The 25,242-nt window shown below is 43.7% G+C and overlaps 2 protein-coding genes across 14 annotated transcripts in view; both read left to right on the top strand.

The window, feature by feature from the left end:
- The first annotated feature begins 102 nt into the window (after nucleotides 1-102).
- On the top strand, nucleotides 103-18,133 carry NFRKB (nuclear factor related to kappaB binding protein). Of its 6 annotated transcripts, none has more exons than XM_088178047.1 (27): nucleotides 103-121; nucleotides 229-399; nucleotides 765-905; nucleotides 1,323-1,524; nucleotides 1,616-1,743; nucleotides 2,829-3,003; nucleotides 3,197-3,298; nucleotides 3,848-3,921; nucleotides 4,340-4,424; nucleotides 4,661-4,841; nucleotides 5,040-5,148; nucleotides 5,602-5,728; nucleotides 6,698-6,763; nucleotides 7,707-7,786; nucleotides 7,867-7,907; nucleotides 8,324-8,381; nucleotides 9,202-9,376; nucleotides 9,687-9,793; nucleotides 10,243-10,366; nucleotides 10,754-10,830; nucleotides 11,449-11,669; nucleotides 12,169-12,442; nucleotides 13,105-13,323; nucleotides 13,743-14,519; nucleotides 15,333-15,439; nucleotides 16,168-16,303; nucleotides 17,049-18,133. In XM_088178047.1, the coding sequence occupies exons 3-27, from the start codon at nucleotides 783-785 to the stop codon at nucleotides 17,172-17,174; spliced, it is 3,894 nt and encodes a 1,297-aa protein (XP_088034173.1). In that variant the 5' UTR covers nucleotides 103-121; nucleotides 229-399; nucleotides 765-782; the 3' UTR covers nucleotides 17,175-18,133. The 6 variants fall into 6 exon arrangements, with proteins under 6 accessions (XP_088034173.1, XP_088034172.1, XP_088034171.1 ...); XM_088178046.1 differs by having other exon boundaries at nucleotides 8,321-8,381; XM_088178045.1 differs by having other exon boundaries at nucleotides 7,704-7,786.
- A 140-nt stretch (nucleotides 18,134-18,273) lies between these two features.
- The window catches only part of ST14 (ST14 transmembrane serine protease matriptase), a 27,629-nt gene continuing 20,660 nt past the window's right edge, over nucleotides 18,274-25,242 (top strand). For 5 of the 8 annotated variants that reach the window (XM_088178055.1, XM_088178054.1, XM_088178053.1 and 2 more), the window contains exons 1-4: nucleotides 18,274-18,465; nucleotides 20,861-21,154; nucleotides 23,783-23,958; nucleotides 24,459-24,620. Coding sequence is in view for 5 of the 8 variants with exons in the window: in XM_088178053.1 (XP_088034179.1) it covers nucleotides 24,615-24,620 (6 nt within the window). In the remaining 3 variants the exon portion in view is untranslated. Of the gene's footprint in view, nucleotides 18,466-20,860; nucleotides 21,155-23,782; nucleotides 23,959-24,060; nucleotides 24,621-25,242 lie in introns of those variants that run through there. The other 3 variants (XM_088178051.1, XM_088178050.1, XM_088178056.1) reach the window with 3 other exon arrangements.

The following is a 25,242-nucleotide window of genomic DNA, read 5'->3' as shown; positions in this document are numbered from 1 at the left end:
AGGGCACGGTGCTATCGTGGCCTGTCGCGACTCGGGGTCGCGCGCAGGCGCAGTGGGGCGGGGCGTTCGCGCAGGCGCGGCAGCGCCGCCGCCTTCCGCTTTCGGCCGGGCCGCGTGAGGGGTATGAAATAAACCTGTTTTCTCCGTTTTCTTCGCTATCTCAGCCGGTTTTTAGCGGGATTTTATTGCTCTTTTCTTATTTCGCGTGTTTCATGCGTTTCTTCGCAGCTCAGAGCGGCCCGGCTGTGTCGCGCTGGAGGGGACGGGGTTCCTGGCCCTGCCACGTTCAACCTGAGACAAACCAAACCCCACCTTAGACCTGACCTTCGGTTCTGCACCTTAAAACCACCTTCAGTATTTATATGTAGTCTGTCCTGGTGTTGAAAACATTTCCTGCAGGTGGGAAGGAAAGTGAGATGGTTCAGCTGTACTTCCCAGTGTGCCTGTCTGAAAAAGCACTTCTCCATTGGCATGATCTGTGTTGTAATTGAAGAGTAAATGCTTCTATATGTGGGTTTTATAGATAGATATGTGTATGTGTGGGTCATATATATATGTGTGTGTGTGTGTGTGTGTGTACATATGTGTATATGCATATGTATATAACCTTGCTATATATGTATACAGATATTGCGGGCTAAATCTATACCTTCCATTTAAACAACCACCCATCAAAGGTGGCTCCTCCATCACTCCTCACATCAGAATGGACGTATTTGGGTTTGGAATTTTTGTTTGTTGAGGGTTTTGCTGTCGTTGTCCAGGAGCAGGAGGGGTGCAGCATGGATTCCCTGGATCACATGCTAACAGACCCCCTGGAGCTGGAGGGCAATTGCACACGGATCATGGAGGACTGCATGCTAGGCACCGCCCGGGTCAGTCTGCCCGAGGACCTCCTGGAGGATGTGAGTAGTGCTGAGACACTTCACCTTATCACAACCTCTATATAAACGACATGTTTAACTCCCTTTTTGGGGCTTACAGAGCAAACTGAAAAGGGGAGATGTTCCCGACTGCCTTGGAAAAAAATGTCAAGAAAGTCTTGGGAAAGTCTTTGATTAATCTCAGGATAATATCTTTTAAATCAATTCTGTTATGTTCTTATTATTTTTAAATTGCCCTTAAGAAGACTGTTACAAGCTTTGCATTTATTGTCTTGTTAGTAGTATCAATTTCTTGACCCTTTCTTTTTATGCTGTATTGTTTCCTGTGTTTCATAAAACACTGTCTCTTGACTGGTGTTACTTAAAAAGCATCAAGGGCTAGAAAATGGTCGAGGGCGTGGCTGCATTTTCTTTACTGTTGTTTCTTGCTTTCTTTAGCCTGAGGTCTTCTTTGAGGTTGTCAGCTTGTCAACGTGGCAGGAGGTCCTGACAGATGAGCAGCAAGAGCATCTAAAGAAATTCCTGCCTCACTTCCCTGAGAACAACCGAGAGCATCAGAACAACCTCATCTCAGCGCTGTTCAGTGGGGAGAACTTTCGGTTTGGGAACCCACTGCACATTGCCCAGAAACTCTTCCGGGGTCAGTCAGCCTCATGAGCTTCCCTGCAGGTCTGGGGCAAGTTCTCAGCTAGCAGCTGAAAATCCAGGTGTGTGTTTTGTCTGTATTACAGATGGACACTTCAATCCCGAGGTGGTGAAGTACCGGCAGCTCTGTTACAAGTCGCAGTACAAGCGCTACCTGAGTGCCCAGCAGCAGTACTTCTACAGGCTGCTCAAGCAGATCCTTGCTTCCCGCAATGTGAGTGTGTTCTGTGATGAACATGTCTTGGTGCACAGTTCTCTGAGGCTTTTCCTTTAATGAGCTGAATGAGTAATGCTTCTGGATTTACCAGTGGCCCAGAGAGAACTCCAGACCTGTTGCTGTATTTGCAGACTTCAGGTTATGTAACTCTCATAGCTCTCACTTGTGTGTCCCTGTCGTCTTTTCATGTCTGCCTTGTACCCACTTCGTGCGTTTGCCCCTTTACAACTTGCTATTTTGTTAATAAGTCATTCTGCCTTTGTTTACCATTTCTGAAACAAGTACAGTTGCTAAATAGTTAGAAAATATGTGGATCCAAACCTCTGATTCTCATGCTTGCAAATCCTGGGTAAAGTCTTCCTCTGTGGATACTTCTGTGAGCAAGTTCTTGCCAGCTGAAATGTGTTTGTTGTTCATTTATTTTTCCTTACACTTAGACATTGAAACATATGGCATGTAGAGATGAAGAAGTCTGGTTTTTTTAAATGCCCTACAATGTTGTGGGAAACAGAGTATCCCAGAATGGTTTGGGTGGGAAGAAACCTTAAGCCTCATCTCATTCCAGTCCCCTGCCATGGGCAAGGACACCATTCACTAGACCAGGTTGCTCCTGGCCTTAAACAATTCCAGGGATGGGGCATCCACAACTTCATTGGGCAACAATGTGGAATACATAGGAAGTTATTTCCTCTGTAGCTGTGAGAGGTAAAAGTTTTTTTTTTTTTTTCAAAAGAGACAGCGTTCCTTGTTGTATATTTGTGTGGAAACTACACCTCACACCAGTGATTTAAGTTCTTCTCAACGGTCCACATAAAATGACAGATTATGTGTGCAGAAGAAGGTGCAGATATTTCACCTGGGTTTTTTTTTTTTCTACCCTTTAAGTGATGGTCTAAAATGCTAGGTTTAAAACTCTGTGTGTGGCAGATACTGATCCTTCCTAAGGTTTCCCTCGCACAGATCTGAGGTGCTGATGGTGCCACATGGTAACCTTGCTGGGAAGTATCTGAGCTGGGCTTGCCTGTCCTGGCTTATAGCACTGTAGCCGACATAGCTAATGTCACATGAATCTCTCCTTTCAGCACTTGCTGGAATTAGCCAGGAAAGGAGGCCCTGACATGACCCTGAGGAGAAAGCACTTCCCACCGACATATGACTCGGAAGAACGAGACAGACGGACACATCGACGCTACTTGAAGATCCTGAGGGAAGTGAAAGAGGAGTGTGGAGACACTACCTTGTCTTCTGATGAAGAAGGTAATGCCTGGGCTGAACTAAAGACTCCAGGCGTGAATGGAAAAAGACACATTTTTAACGTGGAGACAGAGCCTTTGATAAAAGATTGGATTCTGGGCTCTACTTCCAGTGGCTGGGATCTAATGAACACGTGGTAATAGTTACACAGGTTGCTGATAAGTCTTGCAGAAGTAAATTTATATCTCTATTTTAGATCTAATCTCTTGGCCTCCAAGTTCTCCAGCACGTTGTTCAAGTCCACCAGTTCCCCTGCGAGTGGTCCCCACACTGTCAACCTTGGACATGAAAACTGCAGGTGAGAACCAAATTAAGGGGTCAGTATGAATAGAGGGAGGAGAATTACCTTGAGATCTTGCAAGAAATCATGTTTAAAATTTGTTGTTTGGTGGGAAATCTTGTAATACTTCATTTTTTCAGTCTCCACAACAGTTGGCTTTTTTCCCAGTTTAATCTTTTTCTTCTTGCAAAACCAATATTTGAACACAAGAGTCATAGTCATTTTTGTAATAATACTGATTCCTCTGTTGTTTTTTGCCTTTAGTGGTTGAAGCATTAGCATAGTCCAGTTCAAAATACTTGAGAATCCTTCCTAAAGTGACTGTAATAAATTCTGCAAACTCTTCAAGCTGGTTCTGGCTTCTTTTCTCTTCTATGCTTGCATCAGCAGTGAAATCTGATGACTGAATGAAGCATTGAAATGAATGAATGAATGAAATTCATATATGGAGAAATTAGTTACTGAAATTTGGAGATTGCTGGACGTGTAAATGGATAGAAAATGGCATTCTAAGAAGTATGAAAGGTAACAATAGTGAAAAACTGCAAATAATTATTTTCATTGCAGACAAGATAGAACTTGGGGAAAGCGATTTAAAGATGATGTTGAAGAAACACCATGAGAAACGAAAACGTCAGCCTGTAAGATGTCAAAAAGTCTTGGGGGGTGGGACCTCATTTTATCTTTGGTGTTTTTATCTCTTTGCCATAAAGATCAGGGTACTTGTACTTCTGGGTGACAAAATGATTGCTGTTTTTGTGTGCAGCCACCCATCAGTCCTTTATTATAACCTGGGTTCAAGTGTCAGTGTATTGATGCAGCTCCTGGCCATGTTTATCTGGATAGAAGGATTTTGTAATTTTGAATGTGTGTTTTGAGGAGACAGAATTTTGGATTTCAGGGTTAGAAGACTTCTCAACTTTTATTGCAATAAATAATTTAATAAGCTGATCCTGATTGAGTTTGGTGCATTTTAGTACTTGGGTACTTCTTCACCTTGTTGCTATCTTAACACTTTGTCCTTTCTCTGTTTAATTTCTGTCCCACTGTCCTGTGTAGGATCACCCTGATCTAGTCACGACAGACTTGACCCTTGAGGACATCATGACTCGAGTGAATGCTGGCAGGAAAGGTTCCTTAGCAAGTCAGTGAATCCTTTGCCTTTTTCATTTCATATATGTTGGTTTAAAAACTAGAGGTTTTCTGTTGAGGGGAAAGGTAAAGATTCATTGCAGCGGCTGGGAAGGTGGAATGATTAAGGTGTGAACGAGTATGCACAACACATATTTCTAGATACATACTTAAATAGCTTATGATTCTCATTCAGGTATAGTAGGAAGCTGTCTGATTTTTCTTTTTAACTTTTTATCATATCTAAAGCCTTATTTGACCTTGCGACCCTCAAGAAAAAGGTGAAGGACAAAGAAGATAAGAAAAAAAAGAAACCGAAGATTATTAAATCTGAGGTGGAAGATTTGGCTGACTCTCTTGGCAATGCAGATGGACTCCCATCAATGTCTCAGGATTTTTCCCCCCTCCCTCTGTCATCTGTCAAAGAGGAGTAAGTGCTTCAGAGTGTCCTGAATACCTTGCATGGATGGAAAAAGCAACATGTTTCAGCTCACATTTTTGTGGGACTGTTGCGGGCTGTGTTTTTATTCGTTTTGGGATGTGTGAAATGTATCGTGTTCATCTTTGTATGTGGAGGTGAATATTTACTCAGGGAATTTACTCTGCTTGTGTTGTCTTTCTTCTGAAGACCTTTTGAAGATATGAAACCATGCCTTGAAATAAATGAAATATCATCCAGCTTCTTTTTCCTTCTTTTGGAGATACTGTTTCTGGAAGGACCTGTTACTCTCTCTGTGGTAAGGAACCACTCACATATCTAGGAATCTTTGCAGGAAACAAAATCAAAGAAAAGAGGAGCTTTTAGCTTTGTAATAGTGATTTTTCTCCAGACTTACTCTGCTGTAAGTTACAATAAGATTTAGATTACATATTAAAGAAATTAAACCCTGTGGGGAGTGCTACCACATTCTGGTTTTAACATGTTTCATGAGTTTAGTCAGTTAAATCTGTGAGTCTTTCCACACCCGTTCTATAGATCATAGTTTGATATATTTTGTATATTAAGAGCAGAGATGGGGAATTGTTTTCCCCTTTTTTGGTGTTGTGGTTACTTGAAAAAGTCTGGTGATTATTTCACATACCTGAAAACCTTTTGTCCCCTGCATATATTCAGCTGGTTTGTCTTCTGTGAAGACAGTCGTAGTTTAAAGTGTGAGATCATTAGTAAAATCATTATTTCTCCTCTTCAGCTTGAAGATAAAGTTCTCGATTGGCAATCTTCTCATGCCAGTGCACTAAATAACTGGTTCTCCTTTGCCCCTAATTGGTCTGAATTGGTTTTACCTGCCTTGCAGTATTTGGCAGGCGACAGCAGAGGTAAGAAGAGACGTTAAAAATACTAATGGTACTTGTTCTTCTGTTCTAGTCAGTGCTGGTTTGTATTGTAGGTCGAATCGACTTTTCATTCATCTCCACAGTATTTCTTATATTGCTGGCAGTGTTTCTGTGATAGGCTGTTTGGCTGACATGTCTTAGTTGTGGCTGTCAACTTGTTTTGCATGTAGATAATAGATAAGACCCAGCATGATTCCCAAGTATGTGAAAACGTCTGTGAAATTGCCTCTAGACAGACAGTTTCTCGTGTTCAGATCATGGCTTCAGGCAGGGTGTTTGAAGCAGGAACGACTTAGTTTCTTCCCCCACAGTATGAAGTTGTAGTTGTTTTTGGAGATTATAAGAAATGAACTAGATGATGCCCTGAGCAATCCACTGAAATATGAGGTTGGCCCACCTTGGGCTTGGGCCAGCTGAGTTTCAGCCATTCCTTTCAAACTGAATTATGCTGTGGTTCTGCTTTGCTTAGTGGGAAGTTTTAAAGGCAGAGACAGAGTAGATTGTGGTGGCCTTGCAGCATATCATCCATAATGCTGGTGAATACTGTAAATCCCAAGTTCTCTTCCTGTGAGCCCATGAATTTTCACTGTACAGTAACAGTCCCTGGGGCCTCATATTTCTTTTTCCTCTTCAGCTTGAAGATAAAGTTTTCAGCTAAGAGTTTTCTCATCCCAGTGTATTAAGTAACTGGTCTGAACATGGTGAACAGTGATAGCCTGTTGTTGGAAGGCTCATTATCTTGTTCTGTTCTTTCCTTTTGTTTGCCCTTACACTCTGAGATGCTCACCTTCCCTTTGGGCAAAGATAAATTTAGAAATGCATTTACATAACCATTTAAAAATGCTCTATCTGTCACTTTGAGTCTTTAACTTGACAGTTTGCATTATCACGGTAGGATTTTGAGGTTTGACAATTGTATCATGTCCCTGACATGCACATTTGTCATTGTAGATGCTCCTTCCAGCTTCTCACCTTTTGTTGAATTCAAGGAAAAAAGTCAGCAGTGGAAATTGCTTGGTGAGTACCTTGTGTTCTTCTGTGATGTGTCCTATAGTAAAGATTTGTTGTTTTCTCCAGGACTTTACTTTTCATCTTACTGCAGTCTGGAGTGAAACACAAACAGAACTGTTAATTCCATGGTTAGGCCTTTTCTTTTAGCTGAGCTAATACGTGTTTTGGATTTGAAGTGTTCACAAGACATCAGTATCAGCAGCAGACGTAACATAAATTAACAAAGACACTGGGCTATATTTCTTTCTGTTGCTGACTTAACCAGTTTGTCAGCCTTCAGATTTGTCTGAACACTTTCATATTTTCTCTTCTGTACAGCATACCTTCTAATGATTCAGAGTAATCAGTAATTATTACAGTTGCAAAGGAATTAAGCTTCTCTGTAGGGCAAATTGATACTATTCTAATTTTTGAAAGTGGGAACCAAAGAGCAAATTGATGATCAATGTGCTCAGGCTCATAATGATTGAATTACAGATGTTAGGTGTTTATGTTAATTCCTTTAGTTGCTACACAGAATTTTCCATTCTTAACTATGGTGATTCTAGTGATCATATTTGCAGGCTTAAACTGGCGGAGATTTGGAGTCAGGAAGCTTTTCCTCTGATCCCTTTCACAGTTTTTGGTGGAGGTTAGGTAGGCTAATGTTTCTGCTCATGGATTTAGTAACTGGGTTTACTTTGGAGAGTGGGAACAGATGACTGTGTCCCAAACAGCACCTTGCCTTCTGTGCTAGGAGTTGAAGCACCATCCTTTGTATAAGCACAGGGGAATCAGTCGGATTTAGCAGCTCCTAAGCCTGGAGGTGTTCAGATATTGAAGTTTAAACATCTGTGACTGGTGATACATTGAGGAGGGGAGGGAACAGGAGAGGACTGGGACTTGCAAGCAGCTGGCTTCCTAACAATTCAAAAACTTCCATTTTTACATTTTCGTGATTTCTTAGTAGGTAGTTACCAAGATCATGAGAAGGAACTGGCAGCACTATTTCATCTCTGGCTGGAGACCAAAGACCAGACTTTTTTCAAAGTGAGTCAGACAAAAATCATCTTCTAGGAGCATGAAACCTGACTGTGTTCTACCCAACACTGACATTTCTTTCTCAATAGGAAAATGAAGACAGCTCGGATGCCATGCCACTACCCAGAGTGTAAGTGTGTAACACTGCTTGAAGACCTTTGTAGTGCTGCTGAAGCTGTGAGATTTGGGTCTTGTGCCTCTGTATCTTAAAATAAAACAATTTTACTTGGGGCATGAGAAAATTTGATAGTTTGATTTTATAAATGTAGTAACTGGACTTCATAAAGTCGACTGATTTTATCCAAGTTCACATATATTATCAGAGCAAAGCTGTAATCTATCTTAAGTTCTGCTAATGAGATTATTTATAGTCCTTGCTTGCCTTCAGGTAGTGCACATAGCATATCTCTGCATGGCTTACTTTTGTTTCCATAAATGCTTTCAGAATTTGTTCAGAAGAATTTGCAGAAGGATGAGGGGATTCCTCCTTTGGGACTGTTGTGTGCTTGTTGTGCTCAGAACTGATGGTACCCTTTGTTTCAGAAGGACTGACTATGTAGTCCGGCCTAGCACTGGAGAGGAGAAACGGGTGTTTCAAGAACAGGTAGGAAGAGAATCTTTATTTTAAAGGCACTTGCTGAAACATTTTGAATTTGTGTGGGATGGCAGTTTTGTGCTCTACACAAGCGTAGTTAATGTGAAAAATTGATTTGTTGCTAATGCCTTGAAGTCAGTATCCTGGCCTTGCATAAAACTTGCTAATGACATAGCCTAGCTGCTTGTTTCAAAACCATCAGTATTTCCAGTGGGTAAAATTAATTTGGTAAAAATTAATTGGATAAAAATTTACAAAATTGATAGTGTCAGTTGGTTGTGCCAACCCCACTGTCTCCTTTGCCATCCCCCACCATTGGAGGATGACTTATCTCTCTGCTTTTTGGGAATGTATGTGTGCAAGCAAAAAGTAAGTGTCAATAAGTGCACCCATCCACTTAGTTACCTGTAGTAGATGCAAGTGGGAATTAGAGGGAAAACACATCATGCAGATTCTTCTCCCTTCTCTCCATGTGCTGTCTGCAGGACAGAATTTGTAAGTTAAATTTTGGAAATCTCTTTAGCCAGGTAAAGGGAGGAAGGGGAAGGGGACAGAAGGTATATCTCTTGTTTTTCTGGCACCTCTCTAGTCTGTGCAACTGCTTGACAGTGAATGCATTGCACCAGCACACCTTGCTTAGGTGGAGCTTTCTATTTTGCATGAAGTAGTTTGTGATTTTCTTGATCCAAAATACGTTTATGCAGGAGTATTTTAGCCTTTAGTTTAAAAAGGCTTTCTCTAGAGAATGATAACAACTTACCTTGTAATATAGCACAAGGCTTTGCTGTATGTTTCCTGGTAATGTCATTGCTGTTGTATCCACCTCCAGGAGCGTTACCGTTACAGCCAGCCCCACAAAGCCTTCACCTTCCGCATGCACGGCTTCGAGTCAGTTGTTGGTCCTGTGAAGGGGGTGTTTGACAAGGAAACCTCCTTAAACAAAGCCCGGGAACATTCTCTCCTGCGCTCAGACAGACCAGCATATGTCACCATTTTGTCCCTTGGTAAGGTCATGGCCAAAATAACTTTTTTAAAGAAGAAAAACATTCCTCTGAGCCCTCAAACAACAACTTTAGGAATCTACATTGGCGTTGAATGCTGTTCCCAAAGTTCATCGCTATTAGCATGAAGTTGGCACAGTTGATGTATTTTAAAATGGTCCTTTATAATCTCTGCTCATATTTTTGAGAGATTTTAGTGAGCAAGTAGGCACTGTGAGAGCAAGGATAATAGAGAGTCCCAAAATGTATGTGATGGAGTACGTGATTTCTGCTGCCCAGTTACAGCTGGTTAAGCTCTGGTTTTGTGTTTCAGTTCGTGATGCTGCTGCTCGCCTTCCTAATGGAGAGGGAACTCGAGCTGAAATCTGTGAGCTGCTCAAAGATTCCCAATTCCTAGCTCCAGATGTCACAAGTGCTCAGGTAAGTTGGATGTCCTGTCTGACCTCAGATTCTCATAAAACTGCACTGCATGGACCCAGGCAGTAGTCAGTGGCAAAGGCCCAGTAGTTTTTATGCTGCTGTGATGAACAAAAGGGAGCTGTGTACTAGTGAGGCAAGCTGCTGCAAATCTGCACCAACTTTGGATGATGAAAAACCAGCTATAAAAGCCACAGTTAATGCTGTCATAGAGTTGCTCACATTTTAGATTGAGGAACAGTCAATTTTCAGAGCTTTGGTGGAAGCTCCATTTATCCCAAGGTGGCAAAGACCTTCCTGTGCTGCAACATCTGCCCTCAGTCCGTTCTCACTCAGATGGAGATTCCTCGCAGCTTACTCAGGTTTTATACCAAATAGGATCACTTTTCTGTTCATCAGTTTTGGCTAGTCCAGTGAGGGATATCTTGTAATCTGTGAATTCTGAACTTCAGGTAAACACTGTTGTTAGTGGTGCTCTGGACCGATTGCATTATGAGAAAGATCCCTGTGTGAAATACGATATTGGGCGGAAGTTGTGGATCTACCTGCACCGGGACAGGAGCGAGGAAGAGTTTGGTAAGCCCGGGTTGGTGAGATCTTAAGAATTAAAAATGTTTGTAAAGATGGATAATGAACATTAGTTTGTCGTTCTAGCTTTTTTTCTAGTCAGTTTGCTCATGTTAGTCCTTCAAGCACTTAAACCCAGTCTTAGAAAGCAGTGTGTCACTTTGAAGCATTTGTTTGAAAAATAGCATCCCACGTGCAAGGACTGCAGATGTATGTTCTTACATATCATATTTTCAGCCTTGTCGGCTAATTTACTAGATGTTTTTCTTTGCACTGTTACATGACTGTGTGTGTTTAATTCCATGTCTGAAGAAGAATCTGCAGCTCTTACTTAGCCTCTTCCTTAAATCTGTTTGCTTGTGTTCACGAGCTCTAACCATTAATTTGTCCTTGCAGAACGGATCCATCACGCTCAAGCTGCTGCAGCAAAGGCCAAGAAAGCTCTTCAGAAGCCAAAACCTCCAGCTAAAATGGTAGATTTCTTTGCTCAGGGTTGCACAGCTGCTTTTGGGATTGAGAAGGAGATTAGTGTTAATTTAATCCATTTATTCTGCATCCATAGCAGGTGACAAAAATTACCACCTGTGAGTTAGCAATTAATGTTTTGTATGAATGTCAGTGCACAAAATGAACAGGGAGAGAGGGAACTTTTCTTCTACTCAGCTTCCACTGCTGTCTTCTCATTTGTGCTCCCTATCAAAAGCATGGTCTTTCAGATCTAGTTTTGAGGTTAATTTGTAACAGAGCGTGTGGAACACCTCTGTTCTCCCCCTTGCTGTGCTGAAGCAGTCATGGGTTTGGATGCCTTAATTAAATATGTCTGAAGTACTTGTCTGTTGGTACATTAACCAAGGTAGAACTGTCTGTCACAACTGAAGTGCACTTTTCCCTGAGAGCAGGAGCAGCCAGACACACCAATTCATCCATGGCTGCAGCTGGGGAAAGGCAGACAGATAGTCGTGTTTGATTTCAGGATTTAGCAGCTGAGCATCATTCACCCCAACACTGAACTCAGGTTGAAGTGCTCAGCCTACTGTAGAGTACAGCAATCAACCCCAGATTTTGTGATGCTGGATGTGGTTGCTTTGTAGAAGTCAAGTAGCAAGGAGGGTGCTGTGAAAGCCCTCCCCACCAGCACAGCAGAACCCAGCCAGCTGAGCCTCAGTGACTCCAGCATGCCACCAACTCCTGTGACTCCCGTGACACCAACTGCACCTGCATTGCCAGCAACAGCCATCTCATCCCCACCAGTGTCTGTGGTCAGCAAGAGTGTATCTGGTGCTGGGTCAGAGCCACCAAAACCCAGCCAGAGGTACTGTTTCTGTCCCCTGTGTCACTTGGAAATGCTGGTGGCTGTTTTTCAGTAATGTGTATAATTCAGTAATGAGGGAGTTGGGATTATTTAGCCTGGAGAAGAGGAGGCTCAAGGGTGACCTTATCACTCTCTACAACTCCCTGAAAGGAGGTTGGAGGCTGGTGAGAGTTGGCTTTTTACCCAAGAAACAGCAACAGGACAAGAGAGCGTAGTCTCAAGCTGTGCCAGGGGAGGTTCAGGTTGGGCATCAAGAGGAATTTCTTCACAGAAAGTGTGATTAAGACATTGAAAGAGGTTGCCCAGGGAGGTGGTCGAGCCCCCATCCCTGGAGGTGTCCAAGGTACAAATGGACATGGCACTCCGTATTCTGGACTGGGTGACAAGATGAGGATCAGTCACAGGTTGGACTCAATGATCTCAGAAGTCTTTTCCAATCTCAGTGATTCTGTGAATTTCCTACATTTTTGCTGACCTACTGGCTCTGTCTTTTCCGTAGTGTTCTCCTGGTGTCTTCCCCCACCATGCCCCAGCTGGGGACGTTACTGTCCCCAGCTCAGAGCTCGCAGGCGCAGCCAGGGCCAGCGCCCACCCCACGTGTGGTCAGTCACAGCAGCTCCTCAGGCCTGCCACAGGTCCGCATGGTCACTGCCCAGTCCAGCCTGCCAGCCATGTCCCAGCAAGCTCCCGTGGTCACCCAGCAGCAGCAGCCCACATCGGTGCCTCAAATCCGTGTTCCAGCTACAGCCACACAAACCAAAGTGCTCCCTCAGGTGAGTTGGAAGGGGTAGAGTAGCTCTGACATCTGATCTGACTTGCGGTGTTTTGGTGTGATGCACAGGCATTCTGTGCTCATTTGGAGCATGCACTAGCTGCAGGCAAGAGCCCAGAAACAGTTTTACATATGCAATACTGTTCAGTGGTCTGTTTTTCACCTATTTACTTGACATTATTAAATTGTTCATTACATAAAAAGTCCACAGAACTTAGAATCACAGACTTGTTAAGCTTGAAAAAGACTGTCAAAATCATCAAGTCCAGCCATGAACACAGCAACACCACCATGCTCACTACTAAACCATATCCTCCCCTGCATCATCCACACATTTTTTTGAAAGCTTCCAGGGATGGTGACTCCACCACTGCCCTGGGCAGTCTATTCCAATGCTTTACAACCCTTTCGGTGAAAAAAAATTTCCTGATATCCAAATTAACCTCCCTGGTGCAACTTGAGGCCAGTTCCTCTTGTCCTATCATTTGTTACCTGGAAGAAGAGGCTGACACCCACCTCACTACAATTCCAAGCATTTGGAATCCTTGCAAGGGAATTCTTGTGAACTCTCCTGAACTCGCAAGCTAACACAATACAAAGAAGAATCACTAGACTGTTCCTACTGTGGTAATCTACTCATAGTCTTCTTCCTCTCTTCTGTAGGCTGTGATGACTCTGCCTGTAAAAGCTCAAAGTAGCCCTGTGCAGGTGCCAAGAGCAGGAAGCTCCATGGCCAGCCAGGCAGGTATCACTGTGACGGGGCTGCCTGCTGTGCCCAGCTCTGCTGTGAAGCCAGTGACCAGCTCTCCAGGCAGTTCTGTTGCCAGCACCTCCTCCACCACTGTCATTCAGAACGTGGCTGGCCAGAACATTATCAAGCAGGTGAGAGGGAGGGAGAGAAAAGGAATTGGACTTCGAGACCTGATTGTTTCCCGTTTGATATGCAGATGTGAACATTTGGGAGCTGTAATGTTTTGTGAGTTGATGGGCAGTGCTGGTTTTATGTGTTTGAGCCCTATTTCCATATACAGGTGAAAGATGTGTTTATGCAGGTTTTTTAGTGATCTCTCCTTCATTTTGTTTGGAAAAGAAACCAGCTGCACAAGTATTTCCTATTTCAGATGGGATTGGGAGTGCCATCTGATACGCAACCAGAACCGTTTTCAGTAGTGTACTGAGTGCTAGTCTTATTCCACTTGCATTCCAGTGGGAGCAAATACCATCCTGTCAGGAAGTTCTGCTTTGAGTGTGCCTTGGACCTTGTCTTAGTTTGATGGAACCATTTTTCTGATCTTTCATAGGTGGCTATTACAGGACAACTTGGCGTGAAGACCCAGGCTGGAAGTGGCATCCCACTCACAGCGACCAATTTTCGGATCCAAGGGAAGGACGTGTTGCGCCTGCCCCCATCGTCCATCACCACGGACGCGAAGGGACAAACGGTGCTGCGCATTACTCCGGACATGATGGCCACCCTGGCCAAGTCTCAAGTCACTACTGTCAAACTGACTCAGGACCTCTTCACAGCAGCTGCGGGAAGCAGTGCTGGTGGGAAAGGCATCTCTGCAACTTTGCACATGACATCCAACCCTATCCAGACTGCTGAGTCTCCAGCCAAGACAAGCACAGTGTCTCCTGCCTCTTCCAGCCCAGCCGGAGGCACCGTGGTTAAAGTGACTCCTGACTTAAAGACTGCAGAGCCGACAAGCTCTGCTTTCCGCCTGATGCCTGCCCTGGGCGTGACTGTGGCAGATCAGAACAGCAAAGCCATAACCACAGTGGCATCCACGGAGGCCAAGCCAGCTGCCACGATCAGAATCGTGCAGGGGCTGGGGGTGATACCCCCCAAAGCCGGGCAGACCATCACTGTAGCCACTCATGCTAAGCAGGTGCCGTCGTCTTCAGCAGTGAGTGTTGCTGGCACAGGCCACACCTCCTTACCCACCGTGACTGCCACAGTGTCCAAAGCAGTTGCTGTGGCCTCAGGAGCTGCAGGGACCCCCATAACCATCGGCACAGGAGCCACGGCTGTACGGCAGGTGCCCGTCAGCACCACAGTGGTATCTACGTCCCAGGCAGTGAGTAATGCTGAGCTCTCACTGGAGATGGGGAAAGAAGGGGGGTGCCAAAGTACACTGATGTTTTATGACTGAAAACTGCTCTTTGCATCCACAGAGATTCAAATTAATATAGCAGAGTCATACAATGATTTAGGTTGTAAAGGACATTAAAGCTCATTCGGTCCCACCCCCTGCCATGGGCAGGGATACCTTCCACTAGATGAGGTTGCTCCAAGCCTCATCCAGACTGGCCTTAAACACTTCTGGGTATAGGTCTGCAACTAATTTTATGGTATTCAAATTGCAGCTAAATGCCCCCAAAAAGTCAAATATTTGCCTTACGTCCTCTTGCAAGTGAATGAAATAAACTTTGCATATCTGAAGTCCTGCCTCATGCAGCTCTGTGTCTTGCCCCACACCTTGGCAATAATTTCCTTTGGAATGGTATCATAAAACGTTCAGAACTAGAAGTGCTTGTTACTTGTATTAACTTTTTTTACTGATTTCCCCCTTTAATGCTGTTTTTATGCCCAGATCTGAAGGCACTATAAACTGTATTGTGGTTACATAAGCTAAATGACACTGGTATTTTCCTAAGGTTAAAAATCATGATTCTGTGGTGCAAAGATGATGTGGATTTTCAGGGTTCAGGCAGCTATGTAGTGAATGAGAGAATGGTGAATTTTAAGGAGCCTGAACTGGAGCAGAGATTTCATCAGCAAAGCTGCTGCTGGTTTCTGCTCACAGGACTCCCACAAAGCAGGCGATGTTGTTGGGCAGTTTCTCTGCAGAGCTCCCCATGACTCTTCATGTGTTCTTCCCGTTCCCCAGGGCAAACTTCCAGCACGGATCACAGTGCCCCTGTCAGTGATCAGCCAGCCAGTGAAGGGCAAGAGCGTGGTCACTGCCCCCATCATCAAGGGCAACCTCGGTGCCAAGTGAGTGCTTTGTATCTTGTAGTTCTGCTTTAGAAATCAGCTGAGGAAGGTCTGTGTTCAGTGGGTTCCTGGGGAGCAAGCAAGCAGAGGCTGGAATTAGGATTACAGTCTGTTAACAGGTCCATCAGCTGCAAGAAACTGAGTGGATATCGTGTCTACAATGAGATTGTAAGTTTTAGTTATTTAGTTTGAGACACAGGTTCTGGTAAATACACCAAAGAAAAAACATTTTGTGCCTTGAAACCAGCTGTTCGATTAGTTCTGTGTGTTTGAGCAAGAATTAACACACTGAAAAATATCTGTAATCTGAAGCCATCTCTTTATTCAAAAGAAGTTAACTGCCTTAGCGAGAATTCCTCTGGCATTCAGATATTGAAGGCTTTTCGTTTAGTCTTCCATAAATTATGGTAGTGTCTCCCGTGGTTAATATTTCAAGTGCTCAGCTGTTTTCTGCATTGAGAAGTGTTCAGGTCTCATCAGGATAATCCAGTGATGTGCGTGGTCCAGAGTTAATGGGAGTGATTTTGTGTGCTAAATTAATTCTGATACTGACACAAATTTATTGCTAGTGTGCTTGCCAGTTTTATGGGGGAAAAGAAACCACTACTTAAAATGGTTAGTATAAGTGGTAGAACAATAATCTACTAGCAATTGAAGAATGGTTTGGAGTTGGAAAGATCGAACCTGCTGTGCTGTTTACTAACCTTTCAACAATTACTTTTACTTAGCATCAGTGGATTAGGCAGAAATATCATCCTGACTACAATGCCAGCGGGGACTAAACTGATTGCTGGGAACAAGCCTGTGAGTTTTCTGACTGCACAGCAACTACAGCAGCTGCAGCAGCAAGGCCAAGCCACACAGGTAAGGGCACCTTCTAGGTGATCAATCTATCTGCTTTTTTATGATGTAACATCTCCATGAGGACTTTACACTGGATGCACGGGGTTACAAAAAAAAGAACAGGCACACAGCTTGGTTGTAGTGTCTGCATTAAGGACATGGAATCTATCATTATCTTTACCTTCTCTCCATCCAAATAAAGTTTTAGAATGTTTTTGAAGCACTGCCAGTATAATTAATGAATGTAAAACCAAAGGTTCTGTCAGGATTTTTGTGTACACTCAGCCGTCTTTGTAGTGCTTTGTACTTTGGCTTCTGTGGGTCACTTTTTCTTGAAGAAATCACATAACTGCTTTGCATATCCATCTTTCTGTCTGGAAGCTTAGTGTTCTGTAATTCCAAATAATTAATCTGCATTGACAGCTGACAGTGACAAGTTTGTAGAAGTGAGGTATCCAATGGATCCAAGTCCTTCTTCCGAAATTGTGTAAAAGCAGCTGACATACGGGTTTTTATTCAAACTAATTTTCAGTCCTTCCTCTCAAATCTGGAAATCTCCTGTCACTGTCTCATGTGGGCAGTGGATGGAATGATCTTCTTATGACAGGTTCTGTTCTGGCAGTGTTTATGGTGCTTGGTGTTGTTCCGGTAACTGAGTTTTTGTTGGCAGCAGAAGCAAGTACTTTACCAGAGCACAGTGCAGGTACAGTCATTGTGTCACCAGGTCGTTCTTGAGACGAGATTCTTTTATTTTCGTTTCACACAGGTACGAATTCAAGCAGTTCCAGCCTCCCATCTCCAACAGGGAACAGTCTCTGGCTCCACTAAAGCTGTGTCCACTGTGGTTGTGACAACAGCTCCGTCTCCAAAGCAGACACAGGATCAGCTGTGAATGCTGGTTTGAACACGGATCACTTTCTAAGAACTTCCCTGAGCCTGTTGTCATCCTCCATCCAACCAACCACCTGAGGCTGCCTAACTCCAGCCATGGCTTGAGATTGGACTGAGTTCTGCCCTTGCTTCTCCAGGGTCAGCACTGCGATGTCTGGGTAGAAAAAAATATGGTGTACCTGCAAAACAAAATGTTTCAGTCCAAATGTGTAAATCCGTGTTCTTTGGAATTGATGATTTAAGAAATGTCTTCCCATTCTTTGTTCTTTTTCCATCCAAAGGACTTTTGGTAAATACAGTTCCTGTGCATTTTCGGTTGTAGACAAAGCAGTTATCCTGGATCTTCATTAAGCAGGGAAAGTTGCTTGGAAGGGGTTATTCAGTGGCTTTTCAAAGTCATGGAGAAGATGTCTCCTTTTACTGGCATCTGCCTGTCACTGCTGTTACCTAGTGACTCAGGATGGTGTCTTTGATACTGGAGTTAATGTATCTCACATCCATGTCAGGATGAGAGTCAAAGTGGTTTTTTGCTGTAACAGAGTGACCATGGGAGAGAGGGAGAGGAGATACAGAACGTCACTGTGTGAACAAGTCTGTCAACAAATGGTACTGTGGTGGAAAGGAAAAAGTTGATGTTCACAAGAAAGATCGTCTTTTAATTTTCCTCAACAAATAAACCTTTTTATCAGTGGAAACAAACTGTACCTTGGTTTAAAAGGTTGGAAAATGTTTCCAGATACATCCAAACTGTTGTCTCTTGGGTTCTGAAGAAATATTTTAACCCACGACCCTGGCCCTTAGTTTTTGTTTTACTTTTGCAGTTTTATCTGTCTGTGTAAATACTTTTGAATTTTGCACATATTGGAGATGAATTTATGACTGTTCTGACATGACCTTGAAGCTGAATAAGATCAAAAGATGTGTTGGACCAGAAGAAGAATAAAAGTGTAGAAAGCCTTACAGATCTCTACCATCTCCTTTCAGTTCTCTACAGCATGTTTTGTGTACAATCATTGTCCAACTTCCCAAAGGCTAATAGCCTGTCCATCTTCTTGGTAAGATGGTTCTTTTTAAACTAATCTTTTTTTGTAGGCTTTTTTTTTTTTTTAATATGGGATTTCCTCCAAGTTCTGTATATTATAGAATATAATACAGTTGAAGAACCAAATTGCACAGTTCAGGACTGTTGTGGTTGGAGCTCTGCGTTACTCTTTCGCTGGACTTCAGGCTGGGGTTATGGATCTTTCTGTACTGTATCCAACCCACTTCAGACCAGCTTTGAAGGAAAACAGGTATTTCAGTAAGAAAAGTGGCTGGATGTAAATACTGAGTTAGCAGGACACATCAGTTCAGCATTTGAAAGCAAGTGTTTGAATTATGGTTTATGTGCTTTAGAAACAGTTTGGAGTGATGTTTTCTGTCCTGCTTTCTCGTGTTTTGTACATATTTTGCACATTTATCAATTAGGAGCCAGCAGAAAGGTTTTGGTTTGGAAGTGAGGACATTCCAAAGTCCTTTTAGCTGTGAACTTAAAAGAAGAAATTAAGGAGGCAACAAGCAATTTCTTGCTGTTGCTTATATGAAAGAGCCTCTAAATTCAAAACATAATCAAGATAATCCTTCTATGTTCCGTTCACAATAAATTATTAATTAACCTACAGTCAAGTGCTGAAATGTGGTTACATTGTGAAGACCCTTTAATTTCTGTCAGTCCTCATTAATTGCTTGCTGGACACAGGAGTGTATTTGGCAGTATTAAGCTTAAGAAAACAGGGAACCTGCATCTAATCGCAGACTTTAGTGTGTCTCAGGTGGTTGCTGCTGGTTTTAAGTGTCCTGCTGTTGATCACCATCCTGCTTTTGAGCAACCTTTGCATCCTGGCTGCTTCTCATAGGTTCCTGCTCTTTTATTTTGCAGTCTGATTTTTGGGGGAAAGAGCATCAGGCACTGGATGGGCTTCTGATTTTGAATGGCCATGTGCTGGCTTGGGTAGGAGGTGTTTACGCCTAGCTTTCAAGAACAAAGTACAGCCTGTTGTGATTCAGCTGCCACCTGATGAGCTGCTCCACTCTGGTTGAAAAATAACCCCTAAACTACTGCGAGTCAAGAGCCCTTGTTTTTAATAAGTAACTTCCAACTTCTACACATGAGGCAGAAGGGCAGAAAAGGACTCCAGAGATTTTATGGGGTGTGCTGAGACTGGGGGAGGGTATCTATAAACTAGACTATGTTCCAGGTGGTGTATGCTCCCACATCCTCTTGCTCTGCATCTTGAAAGCCGTTCTGGATGAGTCCTGCAGTAAGAGATGCAAGGGCAGCATGCAGGAGAAGAGAGCCTAGAGAAAGTATACTGACATTACTCATTTTCCACCTGTCCTGCCTGAAATCAAAGGGCCATTCAGCCTGATGAATCTTTGCCATTACCTTTTCCAGTTAAAAAATTAAGTGCAGCCTGTTTTTGTCACAGTGAGATGCTCACTAGTTATCAAAGAGCCTTGATTATCTCCTAAAAGCTGTGGATTAATTTATTAGTTATTTTATTAGTTTTTTTATTCTTATTCTCACCAAGAGAATACTGTGTAAAACCTGCTTAAAAAAACTGAGCATGCTACACAAACAGCCACAGGCCATTTAAAACCTTTCTAACCTTTATTTTAACAACTGCTTTATTTTATTTCAATCACGAGGGAAATCTGTATTTATATACCTCAGTAGGATGCCCTCATAACCCTGTGAACTCACCTTGAGGTTACCTCAGGTGTTCCTTTCCAAAGAATAATTAATTGGACATGTTTTAACAGTTGATCTTAATTTTCCTAGTACCTTTGAAAACACTGGCATTGTTTTTAATATATGCAAAAAACCTTGTTACTTGTTTGTCACATTGCAAACCTCTCACAACAGACCCAGTTCTTGTGCCTACCACAAGTTGGGTACATGGTGCCTGAGCTCAGGACCCTTATGGCTGAGTGCTGTTCATCCTGTAGGATGGCAGTCTGGAATTTAGACTTTGCCCCAGAGCCTAAACACTAAACACAGCAGTTTATTGCAGAGCTATGGGGAAGGGAGAATTTGCTTCTGGGTCCATGCTGGAAACTGGCTTTGATAGAAAAATGGTTTAATCCTGTACTTACCCCCTTTGCAACTGACTCATCTCAATCTGAGATTTATTGTTAGTTATATGGATAGACCAGATGTGTGTCGATCCAGAGGTGAGAGGCTGGAGTCATCTTTCTTAACTTGTGCTTTGAATTTCTCAATAGATAAATCTGAATTTCTCACCCCAAGACTGCATTTGCAGCTGCTGATCCCTGCAGAGGAGGGAGAATTCATTTGACCTCCCTCTTGTTCCTGTAGGGTGAATCACCCTCTGGATAGAGCCATGTGGACTTGTGGACTATTAAAGGAATTCTGCATGAGTAGTGCAAATTTGGACTATTGATGATTTAATTTAGGGATGACACAGATTATGTCAAGTGACCCGTTCAATGTGGATTAGTTCATTCTGGCCTGGATTTATCTTGTACACAGCATCCTGCATTGAGGCCTGAAAACTGAAACTCAGTCAGAGATGAGTATTTTAAGAAACCATTTTTTTTTTTTATGTCTAGAAGTGTTCACCAAACCAATTTGGTGAGCCTTGCAACCCATGTCTCCTAATGTTACTTTTTTTCACTGTCCTCCAGTTTGCACCTGGAGCAGAATAAGCCACCAGCCAGACCCAAGTTTCTTGAAGCAGAAATATGCTGGTCCTTCAGAGCTCCAGGATAGATGATTTTGCAATGACTCTTGCAGAAGGTGCCAACCAAATCCCAGAGGAGCATCAATAAGTGGGGCTCTGCTGACCCACAGCAAGGCCATAAGTACCTGGAAAACAGAAGAGCAAACCTGCTGGAGGTCACGGTGTTCTCCCTGCATGACACTGACACTGCTTGAAGAGTTAACTGGACCTGCAAGGTTCTGGCATTGTTTGAAACTTGGTAAATGGCTTTAAATGTCATTCTGAAGCAATTTATGGCAGCAACAGAAAATTTAAATTTTTCGGTTTATAGTGAGGGAAGCAATGGCTTCTTGGTTTTACAAGACATGCATACAAAAAGATGCTTCTATATATAGAAAAATATGCTTGATTACTCAAAAAAAATGCACTGAGGGCTTTTAAACTGCTTAAGCAAAGTGCTTGTAAGTCAGCCTGTGGTGAGAATTATTCTTGTGTGCTCAGTTACACAGTGAAATTATTAGTATGAGACAGTCACAAGCCCTCGAGTTACTGCAGCTTTATGAATGACTGACCTCCCTTTTAATTTCCTTTGTTTGTGTATGGAACTCAGTTCTGTTTCACGGCTGGGAATGTCCGGAGTACCTTAATCAGTAACTTGTTAAGATGAGCTTTTGCTTCTGTCAGTGCTCCTGCACAGAGAGTAGTTTCCAATTTAGGATGGCTCCTGAAATGGCTGTGAAGGTGCTGGTGCAAAGGCTGTTACCTGTCCTGTCACTTTTATCATTTCAATGTTATATGCAGCCTCTGTACTTTTCCAAAAATCCTAAACTTAGCTGGGCTGTTGTTCCAACCTCTTCGAGAGCTGCTGGGAGGAGGGAAGGTGCTAATGTGCAAAGCTGAGTATTTCGCAAAAAGCCCTAAGTACTTCCTTGGCAGAAAATTAGCACCCTATTCCTTTGAAAGGCAGCAGGAATCGTTTAGTCTGTTTTCAGGCACTTGTGACCGGGAGAGCCCCTAGTCAGAGGGATGAGTCCTTTGTAATTATAATTACAAAGCTGAATTAGATTGATAGGATTCATTGTATTCTTATTTTTCGACTTGTGTTGTGGAGGTGAGTCAAAGAGATGTGGGGAGGGTGACAGGGCACAGTTTTCTGCTCACTTAGCAAACCCAAGCAGTCCTTCCAGCGGGAAGGAAACTTCCACTGACGGTGTTTATGCACCTGAATTTTAACCGTTTTGTCAAGAATTGCAGAGTTTGCATTAGGACTGGATTTAATCCCTGCTTATCTTTTTCCTGTTTTTTTAATGCTCTAAGTCAAGCGTCATAGAGAACAAGTGAGTAGAAAGAATGGTCCCAGTTCATAGATTCTCCAAGGGAAGTGCTCTCTTCTCTCGGGATCTGAGATGGGTTGCAAGGTGAGGCAGGTTTCCCAACATCTCCCTGCCATCTGATGGAAGGAATCCGAGGGCTGTCCTTCAGCCCTTGGGAGTCAGCAACAAATACATGAACTTCAGAGAATTGCTCAGTTCACCAATTTTTCATGCAGTGAGAGAGATGTATTTTGGATATTACAAAAACTCGAAAGACACCATAATGTAGAACAGATTGTTGTGAGAGGAGGAGAGTTTCTAGACAAATATTATACCCAGATATGCTGCTTTTGGGGTGGAAGATGGACTAGAGCAGGTCTGCAAGCATGATCTGTCCAGCAGGGAAGTTGTAGCACCATCCAGGAGAGCACGGATTGATTCTCACCTCTGCCAGACTGAGATCTGGGAGAGAGCTCACAGCCTGTTTTCCTGCTTTAGGTGGGCACATCAACAGCATGTGCAGTGTCCAGCATCCTGGAACAGCTGGAACATCAGGCAGTTCGTTGTCTGAAAGACAGCAGGAGCTAGACCATGAAACAGCAAAAACACTCCCTATGTACCCACATCCCTGGTCCTGTGCACCAACAAAGTCAGGGAAACAAAGGCAGTTAGTGAAAAATCCAAGCTGCGTGCTTTGGCTTTAGTTGTAAACCCCAACACAAGATCTTAACTTGTGGAAAATAAGGAGGCAAGGCAGGTGAGATGAGGCAGCTCTGCCTGTTTGTAATAAACAAAAAAGAAATGGGCAATTCCAGTGCATTGTCTGCATCTCTGCTTTAAGCTAAGTCAAGGCCTCAGTTTACACATTCGCAGCTCGTTAGGACAGACTTTACCTGACTTGGAGCATTGGGCGTGCCCAGTGGTTTCGAAACACATAGTGCCAGAAACCAGGCAGTCAGGCTTGTCCACTCTTTGCATTTACAGTTTGGCTGGCAAACACTGCTGCTGCTGATTCAGAGCTCACAAAAGAGGTTCTCTGCTTTCACGAGCCATTGAAGAGCCCCAGAAGACCTGGCTGTCTTTGTAGTCCTGGCAGCAAGCTTTCATTCTAGTGTTTCCTAGTGCTTTGTATTCCTTTGGGAGCCCCATGACTGACAGGTGGTCGGCATGAGAAGCAGAAGCATGGGAAATGTCCCCCCTGGATTTTGGAAGTCAGTCTAGGAGCTGTCTAGGGTGTGTTGGAGGCTGTTCTCTTGCCCATGTCATCCCTGGGATGGAGCAGACCCCTTGGTTCTGGCCAGCTTTCATGATCTCAGTAGGATAAAGCTACTTCTGATCTCTGCCAAAATAATGTTTTGGCAGCCGGGCTCTCATTCCCGAGCTCCTGAAAGAAGCATTTGAGATCAAAGGAGAAGTTCCCATCCAAACGGCACAGTAATCCTTGAACAGCTTTGGGAAGAGGAATGCCACCTCCCTGTTCTGCCCCAAAGCAGCGTGTGGCAAATTGAGGGCAACTCACTACACTTTTCCAGCTCCCATTCTCCACAGTCAGTAATTATTCCCTTGCATTGCAGATGAAGAGGCTGGATCAGCCCAAGCTGACTGTGCCCGTCCCCAGCGGTACCCAGCCATTGCTCTGGCAGCTACCTGTTCATCTGGAAAGCACAGCACTGCTGGATGACGTTTTCCTCTCCTCCCACTGAATCAGCCTTTTATTTACTCTTTGGAATGCAAAGTAACAGGACACCCTGTGAGTTTTATCTCTCTCCCAATCTTTTGTAATGTTTCGGAAGTTGCCGGACCGGATTGAGCATTTGAGATGGGGTGGTTTCGGGATTGCCTGGCAGGAATCTGGGTGGGAGGGCACTGTCGCTGAAATTTGAATTTGGGAGTCTCTCTAAGAGCACAATCCTTGAACCACTCTGCGGGAAGGAAAAGCCTCTGTCTCTGACTGAATCCAGCCCGTCGCTTGTGTGGATGGATGGTGTTCTTATGCTAGAATTCCTGGCAACTTCCTCCACCAGAAGACTTTTCCCCCGCAGGCAGCCGGCCTTCATTCCTTATGTAAGCAGTTCTTCCCTTCTTTCACGTGCATAGCATTCCCAGGGCTGGAACATGATGTGGAAGGATCCTGCCTGCACAGACAGTGTTTGCTGCTCCTGCAGCTGATCCTCGTCTGGGGTTCGAACACAGGGCGATTTAGGTCTTGAAACTCGCACAGATTCTGACCAAGACGGACTTGGTTCTCAGATTTCAGGGCTCTCCTTCCTCCCAAACCTCGGATCTGCTCTCAAGATGCTGTTGTGGCTACACTGAGACAACGAGAGGAGGAGGTGGCAGCTTTTATTGGATAAACTGGTTCCAGCGGGAACAAACAGAGCCTTTGCAGCTGACTCCTGCCATTGCATGCGGGTGAGTGCCTTGAACTCTTTATTGCGTTTTCACCGTGCCTCGGCTGGGCTCAGCATCCTTCAGTCAGCCATGGAAGTCTCTCACCAAGAAAAGCACGTGGCAGATAGGCTGGGAATTGTTATTGTATGTTTTGGGGCTGTACAGTGCCCAGGAGGGGACCTGCTCCCACCATGGTGACTCGGTAATGGCTGCAGCACAGCCACGAAAAAAATCTCTGTGCTCCAGCAACAGAGAAACGGGAATCGTGGTATTGAGGCCTCGAACCAGCTGCCTCCCAGCTATATAATATTTATATTTCGCATGTGTATTGCTTGCTGTTTTTCCCCACGGTGATTGTGCCCCCTTGTTCAAAGAGGCCTCGTGAATTAGTTTGTAAAATGTCAGTGGCTTGAATGGCAGGAAACAATGAGCATTCACAGCTCTGTGTCAAACTAGGGATTGTGGATCTTCATATTTTGCCCTCGTCATCCACATCCCTGAGCACGAGTGTTTGCCTGGCATCAGCCTGGAGATCAGTGGATGCGCCAAACAGGAAAAATGTGTAGAATGCAGAAGCAGTGGTTCAGCGGGGAGCCAGCTGCTTTGTACCCCAAAATATGCTGTTTCACAGGGATGTTAGCAC

The sequence above is a fragment of the Sturnus vulgaris genome, chromosome 23 (genome assembly GCF_052056855.1).
Source record: "Sturnus vulgaris isolate bStuVul1 chromosome 23, bStuVul1.hap1, whole genome shotgun sequence".
Lineage (NCBI taxonomy): Eukaryota > Metazoa > Chordata > Aves > Passeriformes > Sturnidae > Sturnus > Sturnus vulgaris.
The sequence above is the reverse complement of the archived record's forward strand: the minus strand, read 5'-3'. Positions and strand labels throughout refer to the sequence as shown.

What these genes read in the sequence shown, in the direction of transcription:
- NFRKB (XM_088178043.1), top strand. Translation starts at nt 783, where the DNA reads ATGGATTCCCTGGATCACATGCTAACAGACCCCCTGGAGCTGGAGGGC. An exon ending in TGCCCAGAAACTCTTCCGGG is followed by an intron (nt 1,525 to 1,615) that starts GTCAGTCAGCCT and finishes TCTGTATTACAG; the next exon opens with ATGGACACTTCAATCCCGAG. An exon ending in AAACCAAAGTGCTCCCTCAG is followed by an intron (nt 12,443 to 13,104) that starts GTGAGTTGGAAG and finishes TCTCTTCTGTAG; the next exon opens with GCTGTGATGACTCTGCCTGT.